General features: G+C 37.2%; 3 protein-coding genes across 4 annotated transcripts; all 3 read left to right on the top strand.

Moving 5' to 3' along the window:
* Positions 1 to 266: 266 nt before the first annotated feature.
* On the top strand, positions 267 to 1,687 carry LOC127637493 (interferon gamma-related-like). The gene is made up of 4 exons (XM_052118587.1): positions 267 to 407; positions 1,074 to 1,133; positions 1,224 to 1,433; positions 1,592 to 1,687. The coding sequence occupies exons 1-4, from the start codon at positions 267 to 269 to the stop codon at positions 1,685 to 1,687; spliced, it is 507 nt and encodes a 168-aa protein (XP_051974547.1).
* Positions 1,688 to 5,631: 3,944 nt separating this feature from the next.
* LOC127637735 (interferon gamma 1-like) lies at positions 5,632 to 7,401 on the top strand. The gene is made up of 4 exons (XM_052118975.1): positions 5,632 to 5,760; positions 6,064 to 6,141; positions 6,496 to 6,699; positions 7,264 to 7,401. The coding sequence occupies exons 1-4, from the start codon at positions 5,632 to 5,634 to the stop codon at positions 7,399 to 7,401; spliced, it is 549 nt and encodes a 182-aa protein (XP_051974935.1).
* Positions 7,402 to 12,095: 4,694 nt separating this feature from the next.
* Positions 12,096 to 14,578, top strand: si:ch211-266a5.12 (uncharacterized protein LOC557488 homolog). Of its 2 annotated transcripts, none has more exons than XM_052119048.1 (6): positions 12,096 to 12,383; positions 12,698 to 12,760; positions 13,048 to 13,203; positions 13,729 to 13,785; positions 13,874 to 13,945; positions 14,038 to 14,578. In XM_052119048.1, the coding sequence occupies exons 1-6, from the start codon at positions 12,210 to 12,212 to the stop codon at positions 14,134 to 14,136; spliced, it is 621 nt and encodes a 206-aa protein (XP_051975008.1). In that variant the 5' UTR covers positions 12,096 to 12,209; the 3' UTR covers positions 14,137 to 14,578. The 2 variants fall into 2 exon arrangements, with proteins under 2 accessions (XP_051975008.1, XP_051975009.1); XM_052119049.1 differs by having other exon boundaries at positions 13,874 to 13,949; positions 14,038 to 14,112.
* The last annotated feature ends 12,153 nt before the right edge of the window (positions 14,579 to 26,731 follow it).

Raw genomic sequence — 26,731 nt, forward strand, 5'->3', positions numbered from 1 at the left:
ATTTAGTGCAACATCACTCACTTTATAGCAGCACATATCTGATTTAAAGGAAACCTTCATAGAAAAACAGCCCACATAAACCTCAAAACCCCAAGCACATCCAGTGACGCCTTCATTTGATGCTCTTTTTAGGTTGCGTACCTATATAAACCCCCAGCCCCTTTCCCATCAACATTACATACCTGCTGAATAGTATCAGCTCAGGGCGTTGTGATAACATCTGCTTGGTTCATAGCACAAGACCACGAGACTCAAAAAGTAAACAAATGGATTCTTGGCTCAACATACTGATGTGTGGACTCTTAATATTAACTCTTCAGGGAACCAACGGATCCAAACTTAGTCAGTCCAAAAATGACAAGTACCAAATGCTGAAGACAAATATCCACCATCTGCAAGAGCATTATGTAAGTTATGTCTACTAACCTGAACTTTAAAGTACCTTCAGTGTACTTCAGCAGTGGGTTTAAAAGCAGATCGGTCTGTGTAAGCAGTATGAATCAGTTTAGACCGCTCTGATAGTGGGATGATTCAGTTTGGTCTTGCAGCTAATAATCGTAAGAGACTGTTCTAAAACTGAACATTTGAATTACAGTTAGTCACATCTATTGCACAATGAATTTAATCTAAAATAATCACTCATTAAAACACTGATTTGTATCAAACCACATGAAAACAAATCTCTAGAGTTTAGTGCATAAGAAGTGTGCTATGGCACACAGGAACATATAAAGGGAAACAAGGGCTGGTGAGGGATTTATAAGCATCTTTAAAGCATCCTGTTACCCATGCCAGACAACTTGGTGACACTGTCTGACCTCAGATTATAAATGGATGTTTCACCAAAAAATGAAACTTCTATTATCATGGTGACTAATGATACCAATCATCTCCTTTTGTGTTCAGTGGAAGAAAGAAAGTAATTTGGGTTAAAACAACATGAGGTTGAGTTAACAATTGCGGATTTGTCATTTTTGGGTTAGGTATCCCTTTTAAAGGGTAAGATGGACAGCAGAACTAAGGAAAAATGCACAGTTCCTTCTTAATACTCACTGTTTGTCTTCTGTCTTTAGAAAACACTCGGCACAGAATGGGTCAAGTCGGTTTTTACTTCCTATTTGAACAAGCTGAAAGTAAGTTGCAACCATTCTGTTTAAGAGACTAAAATATGAAAATGCACATAAATAAATGCATGGGATGTTAATGATATTTGTTTCCCTTAGTCCAAGGGATCTTGCACTTGTCAGACAGTGTTACTCGAAGGAATGCTGAAAATCTACGAAGAAATTTTCACTGACATGCTGAACAATTCGGAGAACAAAGAAGTCCAATCTGATCTGAAACATTTAAAGAGGATGGTACAAAACTTGAGACATAAGTATAGTGTAGAACATAGTGTATGGACGGAAATTCAGGAAATTCAGGAAATCAAGGTAAGAATAAAGACACTAAAAGTTGCCCAGAAACATTGTGCATTCTGCATTGAGAAAAGGCATTTTTGATGCAATTTTCAGTTGTTTTACTGCTATTTTGTAGGAATTACTGCTTAAATGAAGTTAAAGTTTGGTTATGTGTTTTTGCTCTCACACAGGTGAATGATGGTACAGTCCAAGGAGGAGCGCTCAATGAGTTTCTCATGGTGTTTTATAAGTCCAAAACTGAAAAACATATAAACGAGATTAATTGAGAAGATCGAATAAGCAGACTTAATCCAAGTCACGTGTCCTCAATACATGTAACATACTGATGCCTTGCTATTGTAATATTTATTTTTAAATTATATGGAAAAATATATATTTATTGTTGTTTTGTATTGCACTATACTACAGTGGTTCTCAACTTGGTCGTGACCCACAAATGGTTCGCAAAGTCTGGTCTGATAAGGTCTTGGTCAGCATGGAAAAAAACAAGAGAAATATCCCCAATGCTAAATGGAAAAAATTTAATTGTGCATATATAGTAGATTTGCCAGATTACAACAGACTGTATAACATGTCCTTATTATCAAAATTATATAAGGTGAAAGAAAATAGACCCATATTTCATTAAATATGGTTTCACTTCCAACATTCAAGGATAAACAAAGCATGTGCTGACCACAACTGTTTTGTTACTATAATTCACTTTCGACTATGCAACCATTAAAGTCTTAGGACTGCATTGGGTCACCACCTGATATACAATGTAAACTCTGGGACTTGACCATTTGAGATCCATTCCTCTACTACACCATAACACAATGGAACTTAACTTAAAATCTAACTTATTCGCACACAACCACAGCTATAACAATGTACAGAACTGCTGAATCACAAATCTGTAACAGTAGATTTGCTTAGAAAATTGTGTTAGCTTCTCTGACTTTATGATCAATTCAAATAAATAAAAATGTGCAAAAATGTATGTCTTGTCTTGTTCAATAGAGAACTGAACAATGTAAACACTAGAGTAAAAAGTGTCAGGTCGTAACCATCACATACACTGAAGGAGACACAGTTCTCCCATCTCCTCCCCTAATATTCAGATCAGTCATCAATCAATATGGGTTTTTCATTGACCAAATGCTCCATCCATACATTAAATTCTCTATTGGTTTACATTAATCCCAGTATGTCTTCAAAATGAGACACTCAGACAAGCTGATTGACTACATTAGACAAAATATGGAATTTTAGCTAATGAATAAAGATGAAACCATTTGCACTAAGTGACAAGCAAGCAGTGCGTAGAAGGAATATGCTTTTGGGTTTCCATGTGGTCTGTATGAGGTATTCCTCTTTACACAAGGGCAACCACAGCAGCGGAAAATATAATCAACCACATCTACAACAACTTGGAAAATGACACGTACCACCAACATTGAGGTCTTTTTGACAGACACTTTTCCTACATATTATTCATACATGCAAACAAGGGACATTCACACTGAAATGTTGGACTATGTCAGCATAATGTAACTTTCACTTACAGTCTAGCAGAATTCTGATGAAATCAAACCTGAATGATTTGATTCATCTTAGGCAACAAATTAAGCTAAGGTAGTGTCCTCAGATGTCACTGGAGCCTTACAAGATATACAGCAGCAAATTTAAACCACACTTAAAATGTATTAGAGATAGTTCACCCAATAATGAAAATTATCGAATCATGCCATCCCAGATGTGTTTGACTTTATTTTTTCTGCTGAACACAACAAAGGTTTTTAGAAGAATATTTCAGCTCTGTAGGTCAATACAATGCAAGACAATGGGTACCAAAGTTTGAAGCTCCAAAAGGACATAAAGGCAGCTTTTAAGTAATACATATGACTCAAGTGGTTAAATCCATATCTTTAGAAGTGATTTGATCGGTGTGGTTGAGAAACAGATCAATATTCAAGTCATTCTTTACTATAAATCTCCACATTCAATTTCACATTCTTTTTCTCTTGTTTTTGTCTATTTGCTTTCTTTGTGCATATTGCCACCTACTGGGCAGTGAGGAGAACTGATAGGAAAAAATAACTTAAATATTGATCTCTTTCTCACCCACACTTAATTTTGTTCCTGAAAAAATACATTTAAACATTGGAGTCTAAAGTTTTACATGTTATTTTTTTACTTTTATGCTGGTTTTATGTGTATTTCGGAGCTTCAACATTGTGGTCACCATTCACTTGCATTGTATGGATATACAGAGCTGAATACGAATATCCATTTTTGGGTGAACTATCTTTTTAATGTCATTGCACTACAACATATCAAATAAAGTGACATTTTTTTGGAAGACATATAGCACAAACACAACTCAACACAAAACTAAGCATTTAAAGAAAAAATTGTTAGGTTTGAAAAGAGAAAACAAATATAGAGAGAGTTTAAAATTAAAGGAATAGTTAATTTACTCACCCTTATGCCGTTGTGGATGTGTATGACTTTCTTTCTTCAGCAGAACACAAATTAAGATTTCTGAGATAGCATGAGGGTAAGTAAATGATGAAAGAATTTTTGGGTAAACTAAACCTTTAAGAAAAATGATTGTGGCCATTTTTGTGGTTGTCAAATGTTAGTGGAACCTGTCCGTAGTTAATGTGATAAACTACATATGTGGTTATGTTGCCAGGATACCTGTGTGCACTTGAGGGGAACTCACTTCATACATCCACTTAAAATGGCCTTGACCCCAGTTAGTAAAAAACATGCAAAAATGGTTCAGAAAAGTTAAAGTAGTTCTAAGAAACTGTTTGCACTTAGTTTGATATTTTGCATTTACATTTATGCATTTGGCAGACACTTTTATCCAAAGCGACTTACAGTGCAATTATTACAGGGACAATCCCCCCAGAACAACCTGGAGTTAAGTGCCTTGCTCAAGGACACAATGGTGGTGGCCGTGGGGTTCGAACCAGTGACCTTCAGATTAACAGCCCTGTGCTTTAGCCACTACGCCACCACCACTGATTTTGTGTCAAAGCAATGAAAATTATACAATTTAAGTGTGACTTAAGTACAGGCCACTGCATTTTCTCTTCTCTAGATGTAGCATCACTTCTACTGGTCTGGGAGGAAAACATTTCTTCCATTTTTCGATACAGTATGCATCACTTCTGAATCATTTTATCACATAATCTTTCTCTGTTACTCTCTCTCTCTCTCTCTCTCTCTCTCTCTCTCTCTCTCTCTCTCTCTCTCTCAGTGTGCAAGGGTGAGCTGATGAAGTGTTAAAACCTCAAAAGCTGGTTGCATCTCCTACTGAGCAACAGCACAACTCACTTTTTCTGAAGGCAGAGACAAGAATCTTTTTTTTGTCTACATCATCATCACGTTTAACCATCTGTGTGTACAAGATCATATGTTCGATTCTCGAGTAATACTTCAGTAACTCTTTCAGTTACTTTTTCCAACATCTGCCTCCAAGAAAATAAACAGTCAAGGTTATTCACCCTTACACTCAACAAACAGCTGTATTCATTCTTCAAACTGTTGAGATCTCCTGTATAATAAGCTGTCAGATAGAAGAGCGGTATGGAAAGTTTGATCTGTGAGGGTACAGTCGTTTAATTTGGAAGTCTTATATGACATAATAATAAACACTAACGCAAGTTGGTATAAGTTCAACAGCTATTCAACCACAATTTCTTTCTCTATTTGCAGCCATTGACACTTGAGCTTCATTGCAGGGCTGCTGATGCTGGCTATAGACGCATCAGGTAGAGTCTACCTTCATTCTGACAAGGCCCAAGTGGCCTAAACCGCTAACTGAATCACTAAAAAGATCCCCAGACCTCAAAACCACTAACAGCCCCGCCTAGTGGCATCCACAGGATTCCAGGCGAGAAGATGCGTGGTGGGTCCAAAGGTGCTGAGCACTATCATGGTGCATTGTGATTTATAGGAAACTTAAATTTCCTAGCATTTCAAAGTAAAAAATTTTGAAGGTGTGATCACAACTTCACACCTCTCTCCTCACACCGCTCTCACACACACAAACATATAAATACCCCATTCAATCAAACAGTCAGAAGCATTCAGTCCATCGACAGGACAAGAGCACAACTGGGAGTTACGATACAGCGTACAAACGGAATCTTCGACTTTGAAAGTTAGGAATACTAGTCAAACTTTGGCGAGAAACCTTAAACCAAGAAGGACTATGATTGAGCAACAGGTGATGGTCTTTTTCTGGGGAGTATGTTTGCTGACTTCTGGATGGATGACTTACGCCGATGCCAGCATCCCTGAAAACTTGGACAAGAGCATCGATGAGCTTAAAACATTTTATGTAAGTACATCAGCTTGGATTTTCATCAAACACCGGATTAATCAACATGTTAAGCAAAAGCAACTGGTACAGTAGTGGTGTACTGTAACAATAAGTAAGAGATAATGGCCTACAAGATACTCAATGTCAGGCTTCAAATCACTCCAGATCTTTTGAAAACCATTTGTAAACAGGGTATATTTGATAGTTCGTGTAATACTATAAATAACACAGGAAGGACAAAAATGTCCTTCAATATGACACATCCTGAAATCGAAAACAGCAACCTATGTAAACACTGACTTATGATTTAATTTATTTCAGATTAAAGATGACCGCGAACTGCACAATGCACACCCCATCTTCCTGCGGGCCCTTAAAGACTTAAAGGGGAAACTTGAGGTAAGTTATCTCCTTAACTACTGTGAACAATGACACAGAGGGACAGTTCACCTTCATGTCATTCCAAACCTGAATGACGTTACTTTCTTCTGTGGAACACAAAAGGAGATGTTGGGCAGAATTTTAGCCTCAGTCACCATTCACCATTCATTCTGCCCAAAAGCTCTTTTTGTTTTCCACAGAAGATCCTAACTATCCCTTTACTATAGGCCTTTGCACACATATGGTCTAAATGATATGTGCCCTATCTTACTAAACCAAAGGGCTCATTGTGTTGATGTCTATAGAAAATTTGACACACAATAAATGACATTTCCTGTGTTAAATGTGCATTGTGTCTTGTTTTTGTGGCAGGAAAGTGAACAGAAGCTGATGATGAGTATTATTATGGACACTTACAGTAGGATCTTCATTCGCATGCAGAACGAGAGCCAGGATGAAGCTATGAAAGAGAGACTGGAGCACGTTCAAGAGCACATGAAAAAACTGCAAGAGAACTACTTCCCAGGCAAAAGTGCTGAGCTCAAGACATATGCAGAAACATTCTGGGCAATCAAGGTGAGATAACAGTTTCAGAAGATTCTGTGAAGTTAACACAGCTTTGAACATCCGGAAAACATTCTGATACACAAGCGTCAACCCTAAACATCAACTGTAAATTAAAGACACTGGACAACCAGAATTGGCATATTGGCATTGAACTTGCTCAATTACATTTGGAACATTTTGTTAGAACTGATATTACACTACAATTTGGCTGAGAAAAACCTTGGTTAAAAAGGTGCCTTTGGTAACCACACAAAAGGAGTTTTACTTCTAAATGCGGGCAATCAAAACCCTGTGTCTTGAATCTACACTTTCTTTCACAATGCACTGCACACATGCTATTTATATAAAAGAAAATACCTGTAAGTAAGAGTGCAGAGCAAGCTACAAAATCAAATATCTATATTTTTTTCTTCTGTCTACATAAAATCATCAATTAGATCCAGTATTTGAATTAACGAAGGACTGGAGATCTTGGGGGGTTAGAGCTCTGACTCAATTTGAACACTGATAAGATCAACATGCTCATTTGACATGATATTGCTGTATCATTGATTAAATACTTTGCCATTTCAGGAAAACGACCCGATTGTCCAACGCAAGGCATTGTTTGAGATGAAGCGAGTCTACAGGGAAGCAATACAGCTGAGAAGCCTGAAGAATAAAGACCGCAGGAGACGACAAGCCAAAATCATCAGAAGGCAAAAGTCTTAACTAGACTAACACTTGATCATCATTTAAAAGAATGGTGGCGAATTCGTTCTATTTATTCTATTTATAAAGTCTGTGTTGTACACACATTGTGCACAACAAATAATAGTTGAAACTGACATTATTTATTTTATCATTATTTATTTGAAAAACATTTTTACAACTACTAAACTATTAATTGCTAACAACATGGCAAGAATTGTAAGGTCTATGACTAAATAAAATTACAAATTTTTAATAATGTGAGTTTTGTTTTAATTGACTTGATGTGATGTGCCAATCAGTCAGTCTTTGCTACTATTGATACAGTAATTTTTCTCCATCATGGTACTGTAAGTGTAACACCAATTACAACGTGGAGAATATGATGGAGATTTCGCCTTTCTTCGCCTTGCATTAGAAAGTCTTTGTCATCGGTATCAGTAGATATATATACAGTGTGTGTGTGTGTGTGTGTGTGTGTGTGTCTGAGATCTAAAGGCTTTGATTTCTGTCGAATTGGAAACTAAAGATGCGTGTTAGTAGGCCTTTATCAAATATTAGGTCATATAAACACAAAGTAGAATCTCAATATTTTGTTACATATTTCTATAAAAGACTGTCAAGTGACCTATTTGTACCAACAATAGCAATATGCTTCTTACATAACACTTACGGAATTATGGAAAAATGTAATTCAACAGGTTTGCCGTCATCTGTCAATGTTCAGTAGGTGAATGCAGTGTAACAACAAATGAGCAAATAATACAGTACAATAACAGAGCTAAGTTTCACTTTGACTTCCTCAAAAAAAGTGAAGTTGGAAATGTACACCTATTATGTGGCTGTCAAGAAAAAGTACCCTTATCAAGACTTGCAAGGTGGAGTCCAGAAAGAGGCTTTTGTACAGATACAGTTGGGCTATAAAACTGAGAGTGACTGAGTTGTCTCAAGTTAACAGTCAGAAAGGATGGAAAATACATGAGAACATAAAATACATTGTAAACTTCTGTGGTCCAGCCCTGTTGAAAAAAAAAAACTGCTTAAATAAGCATATGATAATTTGCTAGCAACAAGCTGTTCTTTTTTTCAGCCAGGAATCGGCTGTTTTGAAATTTGAGAAGGAAGAGATTAGCAGTTTACCTGAAATCTGTTCAATTTGATTCAACCATATGATTAACAGCCAAAATGTTCTTCCCATCAACTATGCTTAAAAGTAAATTCAAATACAAATAAAAACAGCTAAAACCAGCCTAAACTGGTTGATAAGATTTAGCTGGTCGATCAGCCTAATCAGGCTCGTCAGTTGGCTGGTTTTAGAGGGGTTTTAAACACTTTTAGCTGGTCAAGTGTTTCTCTCAAAACAGGCTAGTTTTGAGAGAAGATGCTGGGATACTTCAATTTTGTAGAAAATATATAGAGTTTTCTTAAATATATGAATTGTGGAAGATGATGCATTATGAGCAAAAGAAAAGTGCATAATTACTTAAAAGAAACAAAAAATCACCTGGCTGAAATGATCAACTTAGGCTAGCATAATATTATTTTTTTTGCATGAGATCTGGTTTATGCTAATCGGTGCTAGGTTGGTGCTAGTCTAGTTGGTGGACAACACAGCCATGCTAGCACCAACAAAACTTAACTGGTGAAGATGGTTGACCATATATAATAGCGCAAAGCCTCCACACACACTACGTCTCCGCGGTAACACGCTCAACAAGCCACGTGATAAGATGCGCAGATAGACTGTCTCAAGATTTGTCCTCCGCCACCCGGATTAAGGCGAGTCACTATGCCACCAAGAGGACATAGAGTGCACTGGAAATTGGGCATCCAAATTGGGGAGAAAAAAACCCAAGAGACACTAGCATCCAAAGTACAATATGAACAGTTATGCTGTCACTGAAGTATGTTAACTTTTATTTCATCATCAGCTTTTAACTAAGCTGATGATGAAATAAGCAAGCACAATGGAGTCTATAGATAACATGCTTGTGCTAACCCTTGAGCAGTATCCATGTTTTACTGCTAACAACAGAGGCCACCCAGGCTTGCTTTGCAATTCCAGCTTTTGAACTCTGAGCCATATTTATGGCCACAAAATGCTTCATATGAAATCAAAGAATGAACAGGTGTGACGTCACGTAGAACAAAATCTGTCCATAAAGAAGGTGTTTTTGCATTTGCTTCAGTGGTCTGTAAAAGCTTGCCTGGGCAAACTTTTTGCAAAACTTCTTACCAGCAGCTCAGTTTAATTAGTCTGTAAAAGGAACAAAATATACTCAAATATTCTTAAGTGTCCATTCATTCTTTTGTTTTATATGCTGCTTCACTCATGTGCCTTCTGCAGTGATTTCCATTCCCATATCTGCCCTTAGTTAGGTAAGCCTATCATCATTCTTTGTCTGTTTTCTTCCCATTAACATCCTTTTATACACCAATCTTTGCAGTTGTATCAGTGTCATCATAAATTATAATAACAAAGTGTAATTGGCCATAGTATGGCTGTGTATAGCATGTTAGCACATTAGCATCAAGAACTCAGAAAGTAAACAAGGCAAATTACTAATTTCTACTGCATATTTCATTTAAATCATCATCGAGTGGTTAAAAAACACTATTTTACTGATCTAGTCAAAGAATGAGGCATAAATTCATTGATAACACATTTTAATGTCACAATAGGTAAGGTTTTACTGAGCGTCCTCATATTTAAATAACAACAACGACAACAACAAAGTTGAAGGCTGCTCTTGTCACGTTCCCCTGTTGTCTGCCCTGTGTTCTGTGTCTCACCAGTCTATTGTTTAGAACTACATTTCCCACAATCCACCTGCCGTCATCACTGCCATTTTGTGTCATTGTTCACACCTGTTTATCATTTGTAATCATCCTGTCCTTGTGTATTTATACCCTGGTTTTTGTTCTGTCTTGGTCAATCATTGAAATGTTGTTAGCCTGGTGTGTTTCTCCCTGCACGTGCGTTTCTAGTTTTATGTTTGTTTCCCCATTGAGGGTTTTTCCTTTGTGTTTGTTTATTTTGCTTATCAATAAAGTAAGCCTGCATTTGGATCCGCTCTCCTCGTCTGCCCTCGCTGCCTTCTTCGTGTAACAGCTCTGATGCTGTATTTAATTTACACAAAACCAAAGCAGAATCAGAACTGCGCTTTGATACTAGGGGCTGAGGTGGGTAAGAGCCATCTCTTTTTCTACCTTTTGCCTAAAAGCAATGAGCCGTGCATTAAAGTTCATTCAAAAATGAAAACATGACCCTTGTGTTGTTCCAAACCTGCATGACTTTAGAGACTGACAGCCTTAGACACATTTACTTTCATTGCAGCTTTTGTTTTCTTTCTCCAAACAATGTAATCAGTTGTGAATGTGTTCAACAGGATAGGCCATACAGGTTTGCAACAACATGATGGCGATTAAATGATGAAATAATTAACAATTTTTCATGAATGAATCCTTTTAGACATTTCTCCGTTATTATGAGGTGTGTAGATTTATTTATTTTTTGACAGCCAGGTACAGGTCATGGAAGGTAAAATTTCTTTCATTTTTAAGTATCTCAAACAGTTTTTTTGTTTACATACTGTAGACCTGAATTTTAAGGAACTAGACAAAAGGCTAATGTACGCCAGGTGCTATATGAAAGGCATTATCTCTGGAAAGTCCCCCCAACCCCTCTGCACCCCAAACCTCCTTGGCCTATTTTCAGGTAGTCAAGATAATGAGTTCATGACATCGCAATTGGAAATTCCTTGAATGTAGGGATTGTACAGCAAGGTGCACACCAGAAAGAGCAGTTTGGAAATTAATTTTGAGGCATACAAACACAATTGAAAGCTTTGATGGATTATATTTAAAACTATCCCACCTAATGTATCTGGTTAAAAAGGCTTTACCTTGGATGTATCTAATATCAAGAGGCCTTCTACATCTAAGACATGAAGAAATTCAGAAGTTCATATTTGTGAGAAGAAGTATTCTGTTATTCATTAGATGATTCAACAGTCACTTTCTAAGATGTTGACTGTCATGCAATCCAATCACTTAAGTGGTTTCACTAGTAGCACAAACTGAGTACTTTTTGAGTGTAAAAACTAATTATATATTTTTTTGTAGTTTTTTGTTGCATAAAGTAATAACGAATGTCACTTTTGATGCTACTGACCTCAAACAACAAAACAGAAAGGTAGCGTGAGAGCTGAAAAATGGCCTAGATTTAAAATCCTCCTACATGGGTTTCCAGTAGAGTGACCCCTTCTCACCCCGTTTTCACTTTTATTTGACCTTTTCTCAAATATATGTATAAAGGCCACAACGAGCCATAACCTGCAAATACAACATTACATGCTTAATTACTGTTGTAAAAGTATAATTATTATGGTGCTCTTGCTTCTAATGAAATTTCCTTGACCAAGACTGTGGTTCACAAGATTTAGAATCTGGGACATCCTCAAGCCACAAAAATGTCATGACCTCATTATACAGTTGTATTACAATTTTGTGGTAACTTTCTTTTATTTAAACTCCCTCAAAAGACGTGAATCTCCAAGAAAACTTCACATTCTGCAGTGACAATCCTAGCTTAGACACAACCCCATCATGGATTACATTGCCCTTTAACCAATGAGGGCACAATAGACATCTTACAGAGGAATCTAAACTGGAGACTCAGAAACATAGCTGACGTCATCAGGAAACTATAAATACAAAGGTGAGGGCTAGAGAAATAGCAAAAGGAGAGAGAAGGAAGGAATGAGACAGGAGTATCAGCAAGGAGCTCTATTCAGCAACTTAGTCATTTAGTCTCTTGGAAAACGAGTATGGCGAGTATGGCCAGTGCATTGCAATATTTATTTCTGTTCCTCACAATTGGAATTCCAGTGTACAAGTGTGCGGCGGTATTCCAAAATGCCAACTGCGTACCAGATGAACATGTCCCATGTTTTGATTTGAGCATGGTGGCAAAAATAGCCAAGAATGTCAGCAAGGATATGGTGAGTACTCTGATATTCTGTAACACTACTTGTGTCTCGTGTTGTGCTTTGGGATTAAAACTAATTTGCATTGCTCATTACGTGAATATGAATAACTGCGTGCACTTGTTATACAACTAATTCATACCAAGTGGGAGTCAAATAGTCATGGAAGTAATCTCTGAAGTCAACAAAGGGCTGTTACCAGATATTCATAGTCAGATGCTCAAAAGCAGAATCAGTTTACAAGCACTTTTTTTTACAAGATAGAATTGTAAAAATGCTCTGAAGAGATTGAAAATGTCAAATGCTGAGGGTTTCAATGCTCTTCTCAGATAGCTGCAGATGGTGAGAACATCCTCCTGAAGCACAATTCCTTTGACAAAATTCGCAAAAAGGTAAGAGGCATTGTTTTGAGTTCCTATTATCAGTTCACAGTATCAACAATTCAGTGTTGCACAATGGATGCTCCCTGCTCCAGTTACTGTATGAAATAAAATATAATATAAAAATATAAATATATATTATAATTGATATATATCATCTTTCCAACACACCTCTATCCCTATTTAAGCTTATATTTGCATACTGCCAAACAGTACCGAAATATGATCAAGATGCATAGAGAGACTGTCTCAAGTGTCATCTGTTTGGTAAAAGGGTCTTTATCATTTTCATTTATCAGAAAGAGCTTCATGGCTGTGTCCTACACAAAATCATCGACTTCTTTCAAGATGTTCTTGTTGAGACAGAGAGGAGATTGTTTGAACAGCACAGAGGAGAAGCAAACCATCTTGAGCTTATATACATCATGGATCAACTCAGGAACTGTGTATATAAGGTCAGCACACACCACCATTTCTTCTCTGTCTCTGATTCAGACATCAGGGAGACACTTTTATCTATAGCAACTTACAGTGCATTGTATCAGTGCATTAACCTTGATATGTTATATCATGGAGTGTCTTTGAGTAATGCAATTATGTCACAACGAGGTGAGTCACCAGCTTATTTATACAGTCGTATTTGGGATGCTGGTCTTTATATGGGTTGCTAGTGTGCTGCTGTCAACACCAGGTTTCTTTAGTAACTAAACCAGCATATCTTCCTTGCTTAACCAGCTTGACCAAAAAGACCATGTTGGTTGCCTAGCTACATCAAGTTTCGCTGCTGAACAGGATGGCTGTGCACTAGCTAAAACAACAGCAAACCAGCATAAACTATCTTGGAAATTCACACTAGTCTAAGCCTGTCTTTTAAGTAGGGATGTACCTAGCATATTCTGTAAGTGAAAGTTATAAGAGGGGTTAACTTAGGACTCTCTAAAATACTGACCTGAGTCTTTTGCCCCTCCTCTTTGTTTCAGGTTAAAAAAGGATGTGATAATCTATATCAGAAAGCTGACACAATGGCAAATCTAAAGGTAAAGGTTTGTGTACTAATTTCCAATCATGAATCTGTCACAATTAAACATTAGAAAATAAATGTCAATGAAACTTTCTTTTGTTTAGGTTTTGAAAAATTTGAAGCCAAAACAGGTAGCCATCTTACAGCTACAGAAACTTAAGTATGCAAAAGAGAGGGTAGGTATGGGCACAGAGAATCACAGTTTTTGTTGTCTATTGAAGTACTGAAAGGATCATTAAACATGTCTGTGTATGTTTACTCCTTGAAGCTTGAAGATGTGAATATCCAGGACAGAGCAATGGATGAGCTGAAATTGCTCCATTTCTACATGCATGGAAAAGGCTTCCGAGAAAATATGAATGACTGAGAAGCATGGCATTCCATGAATGCAAGGCTAAAATGTGCTACTTATTTGTCACAACTATGCCTGGAAACTTGCATAGGATGCATGCAAAGAACCAATAATGTTCAAGAATTCACAGTACCCATCTAAAGGGGTAAAAAACCAAGCTATTGATTTTAAAATCTACTCATGTTTCTAACAAGATATCTCACATTTATGAACAAATATACAGATATTCAGGCTTTTTAGCGAAAATATCTTTCAATATTTAAATATATATATATACTGTATATATTTAAAGTAATGAGCATTTAAAAAGGAAATGCATTTTGCTTATGTACTTTCGGTGAAAGATTGAGTGTACTGCTGTAAACGCAGGGGAGAAAATAGTATATTCATATTTTTGTAAACGAAAACACAAAATACATGTTGTCCTTTGTAATGTTTTCTATTGCATTCATTTGTCTGCTCAGTAAAACCTTTTAAACATATGTGTCCATGTATTTGGTTATGTACACCCATGTGCACTACATGGCCATTTATAATTAACAGGTTAATTTCAGCTACACCCATTTTAGTAATGTGCACAAATTAAGCATGTAGCCATGCAATCTCCTAGACAAACATTTACAGGTAAATAGGTAGAATTTTCAGCACCTTCTCTGTTCCAGCATGATAATGCACCCCCTGTGCACAAAGCAAGGTACATAAATTTAAAAAAGTAAAAGTAAAAACTTGACTGTCCTGCACAGCCGAGACCCAAGGCTGCCAACCTTTGAGTTCAGCTCGGCGTGAGAACTGTTGGTCTGAATAACTCGCTACTGCACAATCGCTGCCTGCTGTGTCTTGTATGTCTGTGTGCTGTCAGTGTCCTATTTGCTCCGCGACATTATCACTGCATGAGAAAAGGGACATGTAGTGTGAGAGCAGAGTCGATTGCGTGACTCTCAGGCTCAATGCGTGAGAGTTGGCAGCCCCTGCAAGACCTGAACCCCACTGAACACCTTTGGGATGAACTGGAACAACAACATCAGTGTGTGACCTCATTGGTGCTCTTCTATCTGAATGGGAGTAAATCCCCACAGTCACATTGAAGCATTCAGTGGAAAGCCTTCCCAGAAAAGTGAAAGCTGATTTAGACACAAAGGGATGGTTATGAATTTAAATGTTCAACAAGCACATTGAGTGTTGTGTTCAGGTGTTCACAATTTGTCATGTAGTGTACCCCTCAAGTGCCTCAGAGAACCACCCTACCACCATAACTAAAGGGCATTTTTGGCAAATGTAGCACTACATTTTGTCAAGAATATATCAAGGTATCAAGAATTGACAGTATTTGTGGCATAATATTGATTATCACAAAAATGTATTTTGACTTGCCCCTTCTGTTATTTAAAAAAAAAGCAAAAATTTAGATTTCAGTGAGGCACTTACAATGGAAGTGTATGGGGCCAATCCGTAAATGTTAAATACTCACTGTTCCAAAAGTTTAGTCACAAGATATAAACAATATGTGTGTTAACATGATTTTAATGTGATAAAATGGCTTACCTTTTCTGTGTAAAGTTATATCTAAAAGTACAACTTCGTTGTCATGATGTTGTAATGTCAACAAATCCTAAAACCCTAAGATAAATGTAAAAATTATGATTTAAACAACATTACAGCTCAAATAATGCATGTGTTTTAACAGGACAATTAATGTAGGTACTTTTATATATTTAATTTATACACTTTATTTAACATAAGTTTAAAATTTCTGCCTTTAAACCCTCAAAAAATTGGCCCCATTCACTTCCATTGTAAGTGATAAACTGTAACTTCGATTTGAGTCAAAAAAATGTTTTTGTGGTCATCAACATCATGCCACAAATGCTATCAACTGAGCTTAACTTGTATTGAACCCGGAATATTCCTTTAAGCAACATGAGGCCAGTATCAGTCTACTCAAAAACTCAATCAAATGTTTTCTACAATTTATCAAAAATGTTTGTCTACAACATTGTTTGAAGAACAGTTAGACATCAACTAAATGAGTGTGCAAACAATTGACAAAAAGGTCTTACTCAAATTAACTACACAAGGCAATTTGTCTTCCCTCTGCATTTCATGCTTGTGCAACATGAATGAAGGTGTATCAAGCATGCAGAAGGATTACACAAAGGTCAAAGTGAAGGGGATTCAACTGCCTTTTTCATATGTTCCTCACACAAGTCAAATGCAAACATTGTGGCATGTCTTACAACTTAGTGAGTGACGGTTAGAATATATCTAGGTCAAAGCACAACATATACCAAGGCAAGATATCTGCATACTACAGAAGTGATATGCTTGTTCATGTTGTCTTCCTTAATTATTGCAATATCAGCTCACCCAAAAAGATAATTCTGTCATAATTTATTCACCCTCATGTAGTTTCAAACTCTTGTCTTCTGTAGAACACCAAAGGAGAAGTTTAGTGGAATGTCCGAGATGCTCTCTTCAATACAATAAAAGTGGATGGGTACCAGGGGCTGTCAAGCAACATAAAGAGAAAAAAAAGCACCATAAAAGCATCATAAATGTAGTTCATATTAGTTGTTCAGTATATTCCAAGTCTCCTGATGCCATACAATAGCTTTGCATGATGAACAGTTCTATCAGGAAGACTCGCAGACTTGAGTGAAATTTAAGATGCCATTTATTTGATGAATATAAAACAGAAAAGTAACGTCGTAAGCCCTGTCTTTGGTGTAAGGAATAGGAGGCAGGGGTAAGGACAGGGCTCAACTGGTGGTGGTGGGGTGGTGGAGGTTGCCGTGTTAGCACACTGAAACAGCAATGTGATAGATTATGAGTAGACTTATAAAGCAATGGCTTACATGTGATTGGCTAGGAATTACCCAGCTAATGGTGCGATGATGTACAACTGCTAGTCTTCCCGCTAGAACTACACTGCGCTTACATTTATTTACAAAAAATCTAGCCTTAAACATCTTGACAGTTGTGGTCACCATTAATTTTCATTGAATGTAAAATTCTGCTATAAATTTCTACTAAGAGAGGAAGTCAAACAGTTTTCAAAAGACATGAAAACAAGTAAATTATGACAATTTAGTATTTTTGTAAAAACTATTCTTTTTTAAAAAGTACATATTTAAAGCAATTCAATCTGACGACAAAAAAAAAAAAAAAGAAAAAAGAAAAAACCAGACTGAAATGAAAAGCGAAACCTCATACATACCATGACGAAGCATGCTATTTGTGTGGCATGGCTTCAATGCAACACTGACTTAAGCAATCAAAAGCTAAGTCAGAATCACACTGAAAAATAGACTAAAAAAAGAAGCAACGGGGCCCATAGCAGAATCTGTAACAAATTTAGGAGAAAACCATGAATGTAAAGACAATAAAGTAAGTTCCTAATCAATTAATGAATGAACTACAAATGTTTAACATCTTCAAAGACTGTAAAGATATTAACACTCTTGTGGTCACTTCTCTGCTTTATCTATTTTAATATCCACATGCATAAATGTGATGACAGTGTCTTGGTTTGTAATGGGTGTTGGCCTGCCTCGTCGCATGTGGTGATGTCACTGAGAAACCCCCAGTGTCCCATCACTTCTGGTAAGCAGCAGCTACTGAAGCTTACGATAAGCAGAGCAGAGCAGACCACAGACAGCCTTCTACTGAAGGGGGTTGTGTAAAAGAGAGAGAGACTTCAGTTGCTTGACACAGAAATGCCTCTCTAATCAAGTGGTGAGACAGAGGCTTAGGAAAGTCACAAGGCAACAGATTAAACCACTTTTTATAATGAATAATTAATAGTTCTCAAGAAATAATTGAGAATTATTAAACCAAAAGAAGGTACTTTTTGCAGGAATACAGTTGCTTGTTGGCTCTATGAAATCAACAAATTAAAAGAAATGAAACAAAACTTGACATGAATGTTTCAATTTCCTGAGAATTTTTAGAATCCCCATTTCACCTGCTGTAAACCCTGAGTGAAGTGTAAGAGTAAAGTTAAGTTTCATTTAGACTTGAACATCTCATCTCTGATAAAAACATCAGCAAACTACCTGTCTTCAGAATTTCAACTCAACAATAGACACTTATCTATTTATACAGTATGTGTGTATATGAGTGGGATTTGGAAGTACTTTCATTCTCACTCAGGCCCTGCACTACATCCAAAATGTAGAGCATCACTGCACCATACATTTACATCAGCTTTTAGAAGATTATTCCAAGAACAATTTAACATTAACATTTAAAGGGAATCAGCAATATGGTGAAGGAAGGATAATGGCAAATTCATAAACGTCATGTACCTATTTATTTTAGATGGCCACCAGTCGTAGGCCAGTCACATTTCTTTCCCTAGGCACGATTAGACATTTCCGTATGGAAAATACAATAGCTCATTAATTTTGTGCATGATGTGTTGGTTTAATAGTACAGCTTGTGATTAACAGTTTGAAAACCAGCCTAACTCATTAGTCATTTTTTAAATAAACTAGGGCTGTAAATTTATTAAAATCAAATTAATTACATGATATGCTGATTCATTTATTGAAAAGATGCATATACAAATATTTGCTGAGAATGGTTCTCAAATAACAATTATTCAATATATAATGACTAATATTCACTATATAATGACTATAATAAAAATTATTCAGATAATTAAAATATATTACATTATTGTGTCAGAAGAATGAAGTATTGATAAAACTACTCAAAAAGTGGCTATAGAAGTCAATATTAATTTCTACATTATTGGACCATTGGCCACAGTGTATAGCAATCCATTTTGTAATTAAATTTGTCAATCTGTCAGAGATAGATTTATTATAAAGGCTTTTCTAAGGACGAGTCCATCAGACGGATGCTTTTGGCGCACTTCAGTTTGGAAGAGTTGCGTAATAAACACAGCGTTTTCAATGTGTCAAATTAAACAGTTTGAAACTTGTCTCGAAATCCCTGCATTCAGAATTGCGCTCTGTCCAGCTGTGTTTGAACGCAAGAACACGTCCTCATCTTGTGCTGTCGCTAGTGTCAAGCAAGCCTGAATGTGGTTTGTTGTGTGTACAGCTGCACATTGCCTACACAGCTGGAGTTCCACTTACTGCCCCCTGCCGAGAACTTTAGTACTTCAAAATTTCTCTGATGGTACAATTATTTTTGGTACAGGGACATGATTAATTCTGTTAATCATTTTAACGTATAATTTTGTAATTTAATTCATTGCTGTGAATTAATGTGTTAAATCACCATCCCTAAAAAAACATAAAAATTAACAGCTAGTGATCACCAAGAGCATTTTGACATTTTATAACAACTCCATTTCTTTTCCATGGGATAAAAAAGTATTGCAAGTATTGAGTTATGGTTCCCCCCTCCTTAAAAATCACAATGCAACCCTCGCTGAGGGGGTAAATTATTTGGTAAAATTTCAAGTCTTTATTGGGGGAGGGCTGTGTCATAAGCAGGTTATGAAATTAGCAACCACCACCCACCAAATGTGGGTATTTCATGCGCATCGACGGGCGACCTGTAAGACATTTCAGAGTGACATACGAAAAGAAATGCCGTTAGACACAAAGATAGACACTTGAAGAAACACACTTGATGATATTTGAAGAACAGACAAAAGAAAAGCCGTCAATTCGCAAGTCTGATTTGCTGTGTATCTAGAGGGAAACTTCTTTCCTTGCTGCGTTGGTGCTCATGCGTGCAGCGCAAGCGTTCCTATAATACGTTCTCAATATTTCTTCTCTGTCAGTCTTCTCTCTTTTGTGCTTGTCTACTCTTTAGTCTACATTTTTATGAAGCTAAATAATCATTATACTTGCAATCAAACCATATTCATGTTTGGATGACAAGTATCCTCAGCAATTAACAAGGCAAGGTGAGACACATTAAAAGCAGAAATGCTGGAACAAAAAGCTGTAGTGAACTAGATCACAAACCTTTCTGGTCATGCTTGTCTCGGTTCTCCTGACCGCATTACACTCCGAAATTGAAGTTCACCCACCCGTCACTGAAATTCACTGCTGCTTCAAGTTTCGGGGAGAATGTACTGGGACTGGCACATTGTGTAGGCTGAGGATCAAAGGTTCCACTAAAGGTTCCGTCATGCTTCCAGCAAATAAGGCCCTCAAACACTACTAGTCAAAATTTTGCAAACACTCATTGTTTCTTATGACTATTTTCCACATTTAAGAACTGAAGTCATCAAAACTATGTAATACGACAAATGGAAGTATTGGAATTATGAAATAATCAAAGAAATATGAAACAAATCATATTTTAAATTTGAGCTTCTTTAATGTAGCCACCCTCTAACTAGATTATAGCACACTCTCTGAATTCTCTCAACCAAATTCATGAGGTATATGGGATGCTTTGAGAATACTTAAAAAGTATTGACGGGGTTCCCATGTTGCCGGGCACTTGTTGGCTGCTTTACTTTACTATCCGGATCCAGCTTACCATTTCAAGAAACGCTTTTTTTAAATAAACTTTTTCATTTCTTAAAGAAATTCATATATAAGCAAAATGTATAGTTGGCTACAAAACTAATTTCAAGCATTTGTGCACACGTCAGTAACACTTTATTTTACAGTGTCCTTGTTACACATATTAAATGTAACAACTATAGCAATAACAGTAAATTATGCATAATTACAATCAACTAACCCTAAACCAAACCCTAACCATAAACTTATAGTAAGTACATTTTGTTAATTATTATTACTCAGTACTTACTTGTGTAATTACACTGTAACAAGGACACTAAAATACAGTGTTACCCATATGTCTATAGAATACAAGGTTTATGAGATCATGAGAAACACAACTGCATACAAACTTTTGACTAGTAGTGCACTTAGGGCTGTTATATCAACTCCCTGAATATAGCATTTTATACAGGCTGCTGCAGATCTGCATCGCTATATTGCTTAAATTGTATAAAAGTTAACAATGGTTTGGAGATAGCGATCAGAAACTCAAATGACAATTATGTTGATACCTATCGTGAAACCAGAACAGACACAAAATATCCAAAATGACAGTGACACATCCTCTATCAGAGAAATTCAAAAGCTTGTGGATACATGTGTGTAGTTGGTGCACTAAACCACAAACTGTTGCTAGTGATTTTTGTGATGAAAAGACGAGGTAGATCATTTTAGGATTTTTTCTTTCTTCTTTTTCATTGACCTAATCCAGTTGCCTTACATCTTAAATTAGATAATAAGAATATAAAATGAAAGTCAGGATAGATCAAAGCAAAATAATTTTTGTGAAATAATTTGCAACAACATTAATCCACTATGAATGGCTTCTATACTAAACACCATATCGCTTGGATTCATTGTGCATGTTTGCACAAGGTAAGCATAAATTCAACCTATATCTTAGCACATTATCTGCATATAGAAAAGGGTAGAAGCAATATAGTTTCCATGAGCTGTCATTTCAGAACGTGTCATACTTCCTGTTCATGCCATTACTTGCTCTGCACACTGCGTGGTTGTAAACATGTAGGAGTAAAAACCAACAAACTGAAGCATTCTGACAAAATGACTACTCAAGCAGTAGTCTTCAGTTAAACCCTCTGAATATAAACTTAAAAGACTATTTCGAAGTCACTGGCCTTAAAACGACAATAAGACTGCTTTCGCTGACACATGGCTTGACCACAATGAACTTCTTTATTAGGATGAGTGTAGTTTGTCCACTCAAAGAGAGACATACCAAAGTGATGCTACAGGACTGTCCCTACCCTGAATGGGATAAGCTTACAATCATTTCTGTTCCATAAGTGAGAAGGTCAAGTTATGAAAAGGTGATTGGAATATACACATGAGTCAAGCTCCACCCACTCATTCCTGCTGTCTCAAACATGATGCCACATTAACAAATGAAATATTTTCAACAAGGCACACTTAGAGAAAGCAAAGAATGACAAAATGCATTTACAGTACATTTATGAATTGCATGGCAGACGCTCATATCCAAAGCAAGATAAAGTGCATTTATGGTATCCTGTCAGGGGATCCCCGTGGTCCCTTAATGTGCCCCTGGGCGTTGCTATATTGTTGTATGTTCCCAGTCAAGTCGTGTTGTTCCTGTGTATTCCAGCCATTCTCATTGCCGAACATCAGGAGGCCGCGGCCATTCCCATTGCTGACTGAGAGGAGGCGGCGGCTGTTCCCGCTACAATGTTACTGCCCCTGTCAGCGCTCACGGACATAGAGTCCGTTCCCCTGCCTCTGTCAGCGCTCTTGACCACAGACTGTCCAGATCCCTTTGGCTGCTGTTGAGACTTTCCAGTTCCTGTGGCCATTTATTCTGTCCTCGCTCCCGTTCTGGAACCGCCTGTCCAGTTCCTTGTGGCTCTCGATGAGTCTGTCCAGTTCCCAGAGGCCGTTGTTAAGCCTGTTCTGATCCCTGTGGCCGTCACTGAGCCTGTTCAAGTCCCTGAGTCTAATCAAGCCATCAAGCCAAGTCAAGCCACCAAGACTAGCCAAGCCATTACACTAAAACAAACCATCACACCAAATCAAGCCACCACGCCAAGTCAAACCCCATCAAGCTGCTATACCCTGGTCTGTCCCGTTTTCCCCACCTTGGTCTATCCCACCTTTGCTACCCTGGTCTGTCCTGCAGGCACCATTCTGGCCCATCCCACCGGTTCTGCCCTGGACCTTACTTTAGAAACTGTCTCTTTTGTTTGGACTTGTGTTTTTGATTGTCCGTGCTGTTCACCTGTTCCCCCCACCCTCCCTTCCCATTGTCTGGTCTTTTGTCAAGTTATTTTCTGTTCTGGTCATGGGACACCTGGGAGTCATCCCTTGGGAGACACTTGCCTCTTCGCCCTTGTTTTATTCTTGTGTTGACAGGATTGTGACAGTTTCCTCCACTCATCTCTCAGGTTGACCCATGTGCTTTTGGGTGACTAAAAGCTTTTTGCTTTTTGTGTGAAAAAACAATTTTTATGTAGAGCCTATGTACTTTAACTGCTGTACAAGAAGGACTCTAATTAACCTACACAACATCTGTATTTTAAAGCCAATCCCAAACACAATACAAAATTATCTGGCGGAACAGTGTCTTATACAGCTGATATTTCAAATAGTTTTTAGTCATGCAAGTTTAATTTCTATATTTCCTACTGTATTCTCAGAACTACCATGCTAGTGTTTTATATATTCTGCAATCAATATACTGTATTTGCAGGCTCAACATTGCTGCTGCAAAAACAGCAAACACTGAAAATGGAAACTATTAATCAGAATTGTTCTGTATGACTATGGTTATTCTTTAAAGACACCAGTTTTTTTTATTTTTTTTACGAGGTGTAAATAGGCCTTATAGTTAGGGAGATTTCATTGTCACTAGGTTGAGTCTGAATAGTTTTGCTTCACTTGAAACAAAGATACTGAGCTGGGGAGATGCTGAGGGTATTTCCAAAAATAAACTTGTATTTCTTTGATGAGGACTGGACCATTAACAAGAAACAGGGCTCACTGAAATTTGATCTGCTGAATGAAAAAAAAAACAATAATAATAATAAAAAAAGAGTGAATATTTGCGCTAGGTGTAAACAGCACCTGCCACACAGTGCGGCTAGTTTCAATCTAACAGTCTAGTGGAAACACAGAAACTGCCATTTTAGTGTCACTGCAGTGGTGAGGGGTGTAATGATGGTGTGGATTTCATCACAGTGATTTGGTCATGGTGAATGTCCGGGAGTTGAGAGAAAGGTCTGATCCTGGTAAAAATAACCATGGTTTTAATATAGTAATATTATTGCAACCATGTCTTTGGGGGAAGCCACAGATTTAATGCAATTAACCATGTTGTTACTACATTAATATGCTGTTAATATAGTAACTTTTTAGTTACTATGATTTCATTACAAAATATCATGGTAATACTATGGTTTGTGTCATAAAAATATGAGTAATTTTTGTAAGAGAAGGTTAGGATTAGGTTTAGGGGTGTTGATGTAGGGTGTCTGTGGGACTCCAAATAAACAAAAACAAAAACATGCTTCAGTGATGCCCCTATACTGTATATTGGCATTTAATTGGGTGTGCAAATAGCACCTAACAATATTTGCACTTAATGCAAATAGCCCATGCCAAAAAAAGTGGCTGGGCACTTTAAACTTTTCACCTTACTCGTATATTACGGTATACATAATCAGTGCATGACTCTGCAAACAATTAAACTTCATGTTTCTTAATACAAATGGAACCAAGAGTCACACGTGGATAATAAATACAGAAGGCGTACCTCTTAGCAATTAAGGCGCTGTCATTTGACAAACTGCAATTGACCACTGCCACGGTGATATGGCTCCATCTAGTGAAGCACTTTTGAAAACAACCATAAAAGTGTTTTCACAAAGTAAAGCAAGATATACACTCACCTAAAGGATTATTAGGAACACCATACTAATACTGTGTTTGACCCCCTTTCGCCTTCAGAACTGCCTTAATTCTACGTGGCATTGATTCAACAAGGTGCTGAAAGCATTCTTTAGAAATGTTGGCCCATATTGATAGGATAGCATCTTGCAGTTGATGGAGATTTGTGAGATGCACATCCAGGGCATGAAGCTCCCGTTCCACCACATCCCAAAGATGCTCTATTGGGTTGAGATCTGGTGACTGTGGGGGCCATTTTAGTACAGTGAACTCATTGTCATGTTCAAGAAACCAATTTGAAATGATTCAAGCTTTGTGACATGGTGCATTATCCTGCTGGAAGTAGCCATCAGAGGATGGGTACATGGTGGCCATAAAGGGATGGACATGGTCAGAAACAATGCTCAGGTAGGCCGTGGCATTTAAACAATGCCCAATTGGTGAGCTCTTGCAAATTGTAGCCTCTTTTGCCTATTTGTAGTGGAGATGAGTGGTACCTGGTGGGGTCTTTGGCTGTTGTAGCCCATCCGCCTCAAGGTTGTGCGTGTTGTGGCTTCACAAATGCTTTGCTGCATACATCGGTTGTAACGAGTGGTTATTTCAGGCAAAGTTGCTCTTCTATCAGCTTGAATCAGTCGGCCCATTCTCCTCAGACCTCTAGCATCATCAAGGCATTTTCGCCCACAGGACTGCCGCATACTGGCTGTTTTTCCCTTTTCACACCATTCTTTGTAAACCCTAGAAATGGTTGTGCGTGAAAATCCCAGTAACTGAGCAGATTGTGAAATACTCAGACCGGCCCGTCTGGCACCAACAACCATGCCACGCTCAAAATTGCTTAAATCACCTTTCTTTCCCATTCTGACATTCAGTTTGGAGTTCAGGAGATTGTCTTGACCAGGACCACACCCCAAATGCATTGACGCAACTGCCATGTGATTGGTTGTTTAGATAATTGCATTAATGAGAAATTGAACAGGTGTTCCTAATAATCCTTTAGGTGAGTGTATATGGACAGCTTATATAAAGTAAAATAAAAAAATACAAAATACAATATAAATCCTCAACTAGATAGTTTAAGGGTCGCTATTATTGTTAAATAAGAATAAAATCATAATTTCGATGGTAAAGTCTTAATACTTTGAGAATAAAGTCTGAAATGCTAGTTCTGAAAAAGCCGAAAATTTTGAGAAAAAAACCCCCAATTATATTACAAACCATGACGTCAGAAAAAAATAAAATAATAATAATTATATATATATATATATTTTGGGTGACTAAAAGCTTTTTGTGTGAAAAAACTATTTTTATGTACAGCCTATGTACTTTAACTGCTGTACAAAAAGGACTCTAATTAACCTATACAACATCTGCATTTTAAAGCCAATCCCAAACACATGAAAAAATTATCTGGCGGAACAGTATCTTATACAGCTGATATTTCAAATAGTTTTTAGTCATGCAAGTTTAATTTCTATATTTCCTACTGTATTCTCAGAACTAACATGCTAGTGTTTTATATATTCTGCAATCAATATACTGTATTTGCAGGCTCAACATTGAGCCTGCAAATAAGGGGTTATCAAATTTTCATTTTATATGATAATGTTAGTAAAGATTGTTTTTGCATTAAAACAGTCATAATTCAGTAATATATGACTATTTTGCACCCTGTCTTTTGCCCTCTGTCTGATCAACCGGTTTTGGCATTAGTGACTCCTTTAAACTTAAAAGTTTAACACCCACTGTTATGATTGGCTAACATAATGCAGCCCCTCAGAGCCATTTTTGAAACTCAATCAAAAGAGAACGAACCAGCTCAACAACATTCTAAAACTAAATGTCAGGATTTACACAAAACACACATCCAACACATTGCATCCGATTATTCAATATACCTGTTCTTCTCAAGCACAACTTTTAACACTCACACCCTGTCTGCACCGGACGTGAGAGTCACGTCAAAAGCACTAGAACCCATTATAATCAATTATATTGTCTACCGTGGAAGCGTCCGTTGCACAGTAAACAGATGTCCCATTTCATTTTGCACTTCATGCAGTGGCGTTACTACTGCCAGCATCACAAATAAACGGTTTAGAAAGTTTGTGTTGACGTGCCCAGTGTAGACAGCCTCAAGCCATTGTGTTGCGTCAATGGACGCACATGGTGTAAACAGGGTGTCGGCACAA

This window comes from Xyrauchen texanus, chromosome 45, assembly GCF_025860055.1.
Source record: "Xyrauchen texanus isolate HMW12.3.18 chromosome 45, RBS_HiC_50CHRs, whole genome shotgun sequence".
NCBI classification, from domain to species: Eukaryota; Metazoa; Chordata; class Actinopteri; order Cypriniformes; family Catostomidae; genus Xyrauchen; species Xyrauchen texanus.